Source organism: Zonotrichia albicollis, chromosome 30 (genome assembly GCF_047830755.1).
Source record: "Zonotrichia albicollis isolate bZonAlb1 chromosome 30, bZonAlb1.hap1, whole genome shotgun sequence".
In the NCBI taxonomy this organism is placed as follows: domain Eukaryota; kingdom Metazoa; phylum Chordata; class Aves; order Passeriformes; family Passerellidae; genus Zonotrichia; species Zonotrichia albicollis.
Window position 1 is genome coordinate 5,937,403 of NC_133848.1, and position 9,288 is coordinate 5,946,690.

Below are 9,288 nucleotides of genomic sequence, written 5' to 3' on the forward strand. Positions count from 1 at the left end.
CAACCCAAAGATTTCTTTCATCTCAGCACTTTAATTGGCCGAGATTCACACCTGGTAACGTTCCATGAAACACATTCAGAATGACGGCGCGGATTCTGCTGCTTCATTTATTCTCCTCTCATTAGCTGGCATAATGATGCTGGCTCAGGTGTTAATCGTCATTTTCATCTGCTTGAAGGTGCAAGATTTTTTTCTTTCTTCTTCACCCATGGTAGATAAAAAATTGATGAAAACCTCAGTGCCTTCCTTGTGAAATCAGCAGCTTTTATGTGTTGTTGGAATCTGGATTTCGACAAAACCATTCAGAACTTTTCAGAGGAAATGACAGATATTTTTTAAACCATCCAGATCTGTGTTTTGTCTCGCAGATGTTCAGGCTACAGAGAAAATGTGAGTTAAAACTTTAGCACTGAAGAAGAAACTCACCCAAATAAATGAAAATTTAAATTAGATGAGAAAATCCACTGAGGTGAGAAGCCGTGAGGTGGTGAAGGGAACAGAAAGAGTTCACTCGGACAATTTTTTTTAATGTTTATTTTTTATTTTTAATAATAATTGTAAGACTAATTTTAATTACATTTCAAAATGCTGGGCTGTTAGAACACAACCACATATTTATATTGCAATTGTCACACCTCATTTCATGTATAAACTATTAAGGAGGGTTTGGGAATTGCTTAAAAACACACCCCAAAAATATTTGGACACCTTTTGGGGAAAATTATTCCTGTAATCCCCTGGGGACATCCTGAAGTTTGGAGGAAAGAACCTCCCAATTTCAGTGTAACTTTGGTAGGAATGTGTTTATTTAATAACTCATCCACAGCAAATGATGAGGTTTGAGGTGGGACCTGGCAATGTTCATCTGTGGAAAAAAACACTAATATCCGTCCAGAAAAAAAAAGAAAACTCAACAAAAACAACCAAAACAAACCAACCAAACTTTGATTTAAATCCTGTTTTAGGTAGTAAAATATTGTGTTTTCTGCATTGAGGAAAATTGGGAGTTCCCATGGAGCAAATCCATGGTTCCCACAATGACCTGAGGTTTGTGGCTGCAGGTGCAAAACCCACCGGGAGGCTTCTTGCACCTCTCCAAGCATTCCATTGCAAAATCTGGGAGCAGAAGTGACGAGAGCCAAGATCCGGAGCCGCAAATCCCAAACCTGTGCACGGCAGCAGGTTCTGACTCTGATTAAAAGTCATTAATGAAGATAATGAAGGAAGGGCTCAGCAAATGGGATTTAATTCCCGCTGGGAGGGATGGAGCTGCTCCGTCAGGATCCGAGATGAAAGGGAGCCGGCAGCTGGAATGTGCTGGGCAGAGGTTCAGGGTGGTTTTGCAAAGCCAGGGGAGTTTCGTCACTTTGGGGAGTGATGTGGGCTCGTCCGAGGCGGCGGCTCCCGGGCTCGGCGTGTTCAGCCCCGGGGCATCCCAGGCTTTGTATAAAAGCAGAAGCTCTGCGGAGCTTTTCCATCATTGCCCTGCTTTTCTCCTCTCCATCAGGTAAGTCCGATGCCTTTTCATTCCTCTCCCAGCTCCAAAATGCCTTTGCTTGCTGATTTTTTTATTCCAGTTGCTGTTTGCAACTGTTACATTAATTTTCAGGGCTTTATTTTTCCTGTGTTCTTTTTATCCTTTAAATTTTCATTTTTGCAGTATCCTGACAAGTATTTTACTGCAAGGCTTTAGGAGTCAAATCCATGCTAGGCATTTTTTATTTGGGATTTTTTTTCCTGTTTTTTGTATTTGGCTATTCTTGGACTGACAGCAGAATGAAAATTCAGGATGGCACAAGCTTTAAAATGTTGAATTTTCCTGGATTTCAGTCCACGGCTGAATCAGGGAAATTTGTCCATGTCCTGAGCTATCCAGCTGAAGAAAGCATTCTATTTTAATTACAGACATTTATATAAATAAAAATATAAAAATATTTAGTTATTTTCACCACAGTCAAAAACGAGAAGAGTAGACTTGTGTTCTGACCCAGTGAATAAAATAATATTTCTAATTTTTAATGGGAAAAAAACATTAAACTGAAGGCTTTTATGCCCTGATATCCAGGTGGAAAAATGTTTTAAATCCATATTTTTATCTGATGAAGGAACTGTGCTCCTTCCATCCCGTCTCCATCCCACCTCAACCCCATCCCATCTCCCTCCTCTCCCATGTCCATCCCACTCCATTCTTTCCTATCCTGTCTCCATCCTGTTTCACTCTGCTTCATCCCATTTCCATCTCCATTCCATTTCCAATGCCGTCGCATCTCCATCCTATTTCCATTCCCATTCCCATCTCCATCTCCATCTGCATCTCCATCTCATCCCATCCCATCCCACTTCCATCTCCATCCCATTTCCATCTCCATTCCATGTCCAATGCCGTCACATCTCCATCCCATTCCCATTCCCATTCCCATTCCCATCTCCATCTCCATCTCCATCTCCATCTCCATCTCCATCTCCATCTCCATCTCCATCTCCATCTCCATCTCCATCTCCATCCCATCCCATCCCATCCCATCCCATCCCATCCCATCCCATCCCATCCCATCCCATCCCACTTCCATCTCCATCCCATTTCCATCTCCCATCCCATCCCAACCCCAAACCTGCTCCTATCCCACCCCAATTTTTCCCCCGGGGATGTCTTCCCCCATTTCCCAGCTCCCCCAAACCCCCACCTACCCCTTCCACAGCTCCTCAGTTTTCAGCATCTCCTTCTCTGCCTTCCAGGACCCTCCGCCCCAGCCAGGAAATGTCCTGCTACGACCTCTGCCCCACCATGGGCGGCATCTCCTGCCCACAGCCCGTGGCCAACAGCTGCAACGAGCCGTGCGTCCGGCAGTGTCCGGACTCCACCGCCCTCATCCAGCCTCCCCCGGTGGTGGTCACCTTCCCCGGCCCCATCCTCAGCTCCTTCCCTCAGCAGGCCGTGGTGGGATCTGCTGGAGCCCCGGTTTTTGGTGGCTCCCAGGGTTTTGGGAGTCTGTACAGCTCCGCGGCTTTCCCAGGATACGGCGCTCGCTCTGGATACGGGATCTCAGCGCTGGCCGGCGGCTCCTGCGGCCCATCCACGTCACGCCGCTTCAGCCGCCTCTTCCGCGGCTCCTGTGGGCCCTGCTGAGGACATGGGAGTCTCCAGGGAATCCCAGCAATGCCCAAATCCACGGCCATGAGTGTGAGGGGTCGGCATTTCCGTGACCCTCTTCGCATTCCCAATCTTTCTCCTACTTCTTGTTCGGCGCCTCCTCATTGTTTGCTCTCGCTGCCTGTTCCGGCATTCCTGATTTATCAGGCTGATGTGGGACACCCCATTCCTGATTTATTGGACCAGCGTGGGACAGCCCATTCCTGATTTATCAGAACTGATGTGGGACAGCCCATTCCCAATGTATTGGACCATCATGGGACAGCCCATTCTCTGCTCTGGCATTCCCAATTTATTGGACCAGCATGGAAGAGCCCATTCCTTTTTCCAGCATTCCCAATTTATTGGACCAGCATGGAAGAGCCCATTCCTTGTTCCAGCATTCCCAATTTATTGGACCAGCATAGGACAGCCCATTCCCTGTTCCAGCATTCCCAATTTATTGGACCAGCATGGAAGAGCCTATTCCCTGTTCCAGCATTCCCAATTTATTGGACTGATGTGGGACAGCCCATTCCCAATGTACTGGACCAACATGGGACAGCCCATTCCTTGTTCCAGCATTCCCAGTTTATTGGACCAGCATGGGACATCCCATTCCCTATGGATTTCACCCACAATGACCAATATCCTCGGACAACAGCCAGGAGAAGCCGGCTGAGGACATCTCGGAGCAGGACTTTGGTTGGACTTTCCCCGAAATTATCCGGGAATGGATTTTTCCCCAAAATTGTCCAGGAATTGATTTCCCCCGAAATTGTCTGAGAATGGATTTTCCCCAAAATTGTGCAGGAATTGATTTTCCGCCTTCTGTGATCTGTGGCTTTGCAAAGGGGCATTTCTTGCTCAATAAAACTTTGTTGCATCACACGGCAGCCTCCTGGTTTTTCCTTTTTTCCCCTTTTTCCCCTTTTCCCCCGTTTTTTCCCTTCACCCACTGATCTGGTCACAGGCAGGTCCAAAGGTCATCCAGTCCAACCTCTCTGGTTTTCTCTCACTAGATGAGGTTGCTCAAAGCCCCTTGAACTCACCAAAAATCAAAGATTCCAGACATTCCTATTTAATTAAATAAAAAAAAAATTTAAAAAGGAGGGAATGAGCTAAAAAAATATTTTCTTAAGGAGTGTGCCTGAGAGAGAATTTCATTTAAAACACCTGAAAAATTGGAAGCGCAGCTCCTCCAATTGCAAAATGAGAAAAATGGCAAATCCTCCATTTGCCAATCCCACGACATCTCTGGGCCTTTGTGCCTGAAGGGAAATTGCCAGCCCGGAGCACCTAAAATCCCATTAAATAAAGATTTTGCCAGTCTGCAGCACCTAAAAAACCATTAAATAAAGATTTTGCCAGCCCAGAGAACAGAAAAACCACTAAATGAACATTTAACCCATTAAATAAAGTCTGGAAATCAAACACAAAAGGTTTAATTGCCATCGGGATCTGCTCCAAGCTGGGATTCGGGGTTTGCAACGCCTTTAATGAGTCAGCTGCTGATTGCATCTCAATTAACAGCTCTGCCCTTGTCCCGGGACTGCACACTGGGTAAGACAAGGGTACAGTGACCTCTGGGGTTCAGAGCAGAGTTTTTCTCATCCTCGGAGTTTTCTCCTCATTCCCAGGAATTCCCTTTTTGGGCGGCAGGTGGATCAGGAGCCTCAGTTGCTGCCATCGGAATTTTTCTGTTCTGTTTTTCTTCAAATTGTGCCCGAGAACTTCAGGAATTGCCACGGACACATCTCAGTGCTACAGTGGCCAGAAAATGATGATTTTTTTATCAAATTATCTCCCTAATTATGGGTTACAGGACCAGAGGCTGCTCCAAAAGAGAGATGGAGAAAAGAGGAGAAAACCCCAAAATTTTGAGCCATTTTTGGATCTTTCTCCTGTGTTTCTTTCTTTTCCTTCCAAGCCCAGGGAGAATGAAGGAATTAAAGATTAAAGAACTGTCCTTTGGGGTTTCATAGAACCAGAAAATGGTTTGGGTTGGAAGGGACCTTGAAGGTCTTTGATTTATGGGCAGGGACCCCTTCCCACATCCCAGGTTGTTCTCACTCGTTCTTGGACAATTCCAGGGATGGGGGCAGCCAGAAATTCCCTGGAAAAGAGAATTTCCCCACTCTCCCAGGGGAGAGCGAGTTGCTCTGCAGGGAACACTTTAACAATTCCATAATTTATTTTAATTTATTTATGGGAAAATTCAAGGAGCTCACAGAATTCCACAAAAAAAAAATTGCCTTTCAGGTAAAAAAATTCCTGCGGGAATTTTCAAGGGAAGTTTTCCAAGGAAAGTTTTTCCCCTCAGGCTGTTTTTAAACAATTTTAAAAACTGTGAAATTACCGTGCGGGGATGTAATTACATCGGAGCCCGGGGCAGGCATTGAGACACAAATAATCCGAGTCACCCGTGTTTGACTTTCTTTGGGAACAGGGAACAGCCACGCCTGCCCTGAGGGAAGATCTGAACGGGATTGGGAGAGTTCCAAAACCTCTTTATCCCTCTCGGAATGACTTTGTGTCACCGCCGAAAGGACCTGGGCACCTTCCGGGTGTGGAAAGGCACCAGAAGCCGCCGCACTCACCCAGACTGGCAGAAAACCCCCAAAATTATGGATAAAAACCACAGGAAAACTCTGGATTTTGATGCACAATGGTTTAATGAGAAAGGAGGAAGCGAAATATCGCGGTGAGGATGGAAAACCCCGGGACAAATGAAGGAAAGAATCGCTCCAGGGCTGGGCATTCCAAGGGGATGAGTCCTGGGTTTTTGGGCGTGGGAAGGTGACACGACCTCATCCCACTTTCAGCCAGGCAGGGATCATGGATGGGACCATTCCGAGGTCGGGAAAAAGAAAAAGAAAGAAAAAGAAAAAGAAAAAGAAAAGGGAATTTACATAAAAGTGCGAAGCTGAGGATGCTCCGGGATCTGCTGGGATTTGAGGTTGAGAATGCTCTGGGATCTGCAGGGATTTGGGGCTGAGAATGCTCTGGAATTTGCAAGGATTTGAGGTTGAGAATGCTCTGGCATCTGCAGGCATTTGGGGCTGAGGATGCTCTGGGATCTGCTGGGGTTTGGGGCTGAGGATGCCTCGGGAAGTGCCAGGATTTGGGGTTTGGGATGCTCCAGGATCTTCCAGGATTTGTGGATGCTCCGTGGTGACTCTTGGCTCCTTCCCGCTCATTCCTGAGATGTTCAGCAGGGTCTGCAGCTGCCAGAGGATCCGTATGAAGAGTAGGACCTCCCGTAATTGTAGGAGCCATAGGAACCCCCGGATCCCAGGAAGTTTCCAGATCCCAGGAAGTTTGAGGGTGCTGAGGAGCCCACGATGCTCTCCTGGGGGCAGGAGCTGAGGATGGGCCCCGGGAAGGTGATGACCACGGGCGGAGGGTGGATGACAGCCCTGGAGTCCCCACAGGAGGTGACACAGGGCTGGTTCCAGGTGTCAGCACAGGGCTGGGGGCAGGAGATGCCACAGGGGGTCAGGCAGCGGGAGCTGGAGCTCTGTCTGTAGGAAAACATCTTCTGGGATCGAGGATGGGTCTGGAACCACGAAGGAGAGGCAGCAGGAAGGTCAGAGACCGATTGAATGGAAGCTGGGCTGGGAGGAGAAAGAGCAGACGGCAAAAAGGTCACAAAGAGGTTCAAAATTTGGGGTTTTCCATCTTTGCATGTCCTTGTCGCCTGTGCCTCCTGACTCTTCATTATGGAGTCATTTTGACACAAAAATACCCCCAAATTAACAGTAATTAACAGTAAACCCCAAATTAACAGTAACCCCCAAAATGAACAGTAAATCCCAAAATTAACAATAACCCCCAAAATTAACCAGAAGTCCCAAAATTAACCATAAATCCCAAAATGAACAGTAATCCCCAAATGAACAGTAACCCCCAAATTAACAGTAACCCCCAAATTAACAGTAACCTCCAAAATAAACAGTAAACCCCAAAATGAACGGTAAATCCCAAATTAACAATAACCTTCAAAATAAACAGTAAACCCCAAGATGAACAGTAAATCCCAAAACTAACAATAACCCCCAAAATTAACCAGGAGTCCCAAAATTAACCATAAATCCCAAAATGAACAGTAATCCCCAAATTAATAGTAACCCCCAAATTAACAGTAACCCCCAAATTAACAGTAAACCCCAAAATGAACAGCAAATCCCAAATTAACAGTAAACCTCAAAATGAACAGTAAACCCCAAAATGAACAATAAATCCCAAATTAACAGTAAACCTCAAAACGAACAGTAAACCCCAAAATGAATAGCAAATCCCAAATTAACAATAAACCTCAAAATGAACAGTAAACCCCAAAATGAACAGTAGATCCCAAAATTCACAGTAACCCCCAAAATGAGCACTAAACCCCAATCCCTGCTCTGGCCCTGCTGGCCCCACAGTTCTGGATCCCACCAAAGCTCAGTTCAGATCCCGACAGTTCCAGGAACAATTCCAGGCTCGGACTTACCCCTGCGGAGCTTGGAGCGAGTCGGGAGGGTTTGCTGGAGCAGCTCAGAGCTGAGAGGGTTTTTATACCATTTCTTGGGCAATCAGCTGGAGCTGAAACAACCACGGCTGATGAATGATCCAAGAAAAATTCCCTCCACCTCTCATGGCCCAGATAAAGCGATTATTTCGCTCAGCAATTATTACTGTTGTTGTTACATCCACGGCATTACTCAGGCACAGTAATGATTTATTTTTCTTAATTTTCCTTGTTGCTTTTTTTCCTACTTCTGGGATTGCCTCACGATTGCTCAGAGCTTGATCCATCAACACGAGGTGCTGACATAGCTCGGATCCCACCCCGCTTTTTCCGAGGAAAAATTGTGCAATTTCTGCCATTATTGACCCACAGTGACTCCGGTGACTCCGACTCGAGGCACGTTCATCCACAGACACCTTCCTGTGGAATTTGGGAATGGGAAGAGCTCCTTCCCATCCTCCTGGTCAATGCTCCCAGTTTCATTAAATGTCCTCGGAGTTTTCCAGGAGAAATCCACGTCCATTTTTTAGGGTATCTGTGGGATCAGCACTGCTGAGGGAGGAGGATTCATGGATTGGGGTGAGCCAGGTCAGGGAGGGGATCCTGCATCACCCCTGGAAAACCTGGGAATGTCCGGGTGCAGCTGAGGCAGAGGTCTGGCTGCAACTTCAGCAGATTTGTTCTTCAGATTTCCCCCTCTCCAGTCATTCATGGATTGCATTTCCTGCTGTGTCTCCATTTTCCATACCCAACATTATTCCCAAATTTCCTCAAGAAATGAGATTTTCCCCCCCCAGAATCCATCCCCTTTATGGAGCTATAAACTGAACAGTGCGGATTTGAGTGGCCCTGAAAATTCTGTCCCAAAATGTCAATTTTGTTTCATTTTTTCCATTGGTAACTCTTAGGGTAGGAAGCCTGAGGGAGCCTTTCCTGGGGTTTCCCTGGGTTTTCCCAGCCCTCAGAATTTACAGTTAAGAGGATTCACCCAAACCAAAACCGGGATGAGGAAAAACCAGGGAAGGAGAAATTGTGGAGCCACAACCCCCAGGAGTTGCTGGAAATCCCTGTCTGAAACCTCCCCATCCTCCTAAAAGGGCAGAAGGAGAAATCCAGTGGGATCAACCCAAATGAACCCTAAAATTCTTCCTTTTGGGTCCTGGTGTTTGATTCTTCCCCTTGGCTCTGATGGGATGGCTCTGGTGAGATCCCACCAGGAATTCCGTGCCCGGTTCTGGTGTCCCCAAGCTGTGAAGTTGTTCAGGGGACTGGAGCCTCTCCCTGATGGATCCAGGCTAGGAATGTTGGGAATGTTGGGAATGTTGGGAATGTGGAGACCCCAGAGCCCCTCCAGGACCTGCAGGGGCTCCAGGGAAGCTGGAGAGGGAGTTTTCCTCAGGAACTGCAGGGACAGGACACCGGGAATGGGGCAGGGGGATTTGGGTGGGATTTTGGGTTGGAATTACTCCCTGTGAGGGTCTGGCCCAGGGAATTCCATGATTTTCCCAGCCCTGGAATTGTCCAAGGCCAGGCTGGTCTATGGAAGCTGCTCCTGCCTATGGAGCAATTCCATCACAAAAAAACTTAATTCCTCAACAATTTTCCCAACTTTGCAAAATCAGCAAAAACGCTGCAGGAAGCGAAA

At 46.8% G+C, this 9,288-nt stretch overlaps 2 protein-coding genes across 2 annotated transcripts; one reads left to right on the forward strand and one right to left on the reverse strand.

Moving 5' to 3' along the window:
* Positions 1 to 2,758: 2,758 nt before the first annotated feature.
* On the forward strand, positions 2,759 to 3,319 carry LOC141725618 (scale keratin-like). The gene has a single exon (XM_074529575.1). It carries the CDS (start codon positions 2,759 to 2,761, stop codon positions 3,125 to 3,127), a length of 369 nt encoding a protein of 122 aa, XP_074385676.1. The 3' UTR covers positions 3,128 to 3,319.
* A 2,943-nt stretch (positions 3,320 to 6,262) lies between these two features.
* On the reverse strand, positions 6,263 to 6,731 carry LOC102062742 (scale keratin-like). The gene has a single exon (XM_005497096.2). It carries the CDS (start codon positions 6,666 to 6,668, stop codon positions 6,342 to 6,344), a length of 327 nt encoding a protein of 108 aa, XP_005497153.1. The 5' UTR covers positions 6,669 to 6,731; the 3' UTR covers positions 6,263 to 6,341.
* Positions 6,732 to 9,288: the final 2,557 nt, after the last annotated feature.

Excerpts from the sequence above, each read along its gene's own strand:
- LOC141725618 (XM_074529575.1), top strand. The coding sequence starts at position 2,759 with ATGTCCTGCTACGACCTCTGCCCCACCATGGGCGGCATCTCCTGCCCA.
- LOC102062742 (XM_005497096.2), bottom strand. The coding sequence starts at position 6,668 with ATGTTTTCCTACAGACAGAGCTCCAGCTCCCGCTGCCTGACCCCCTGT.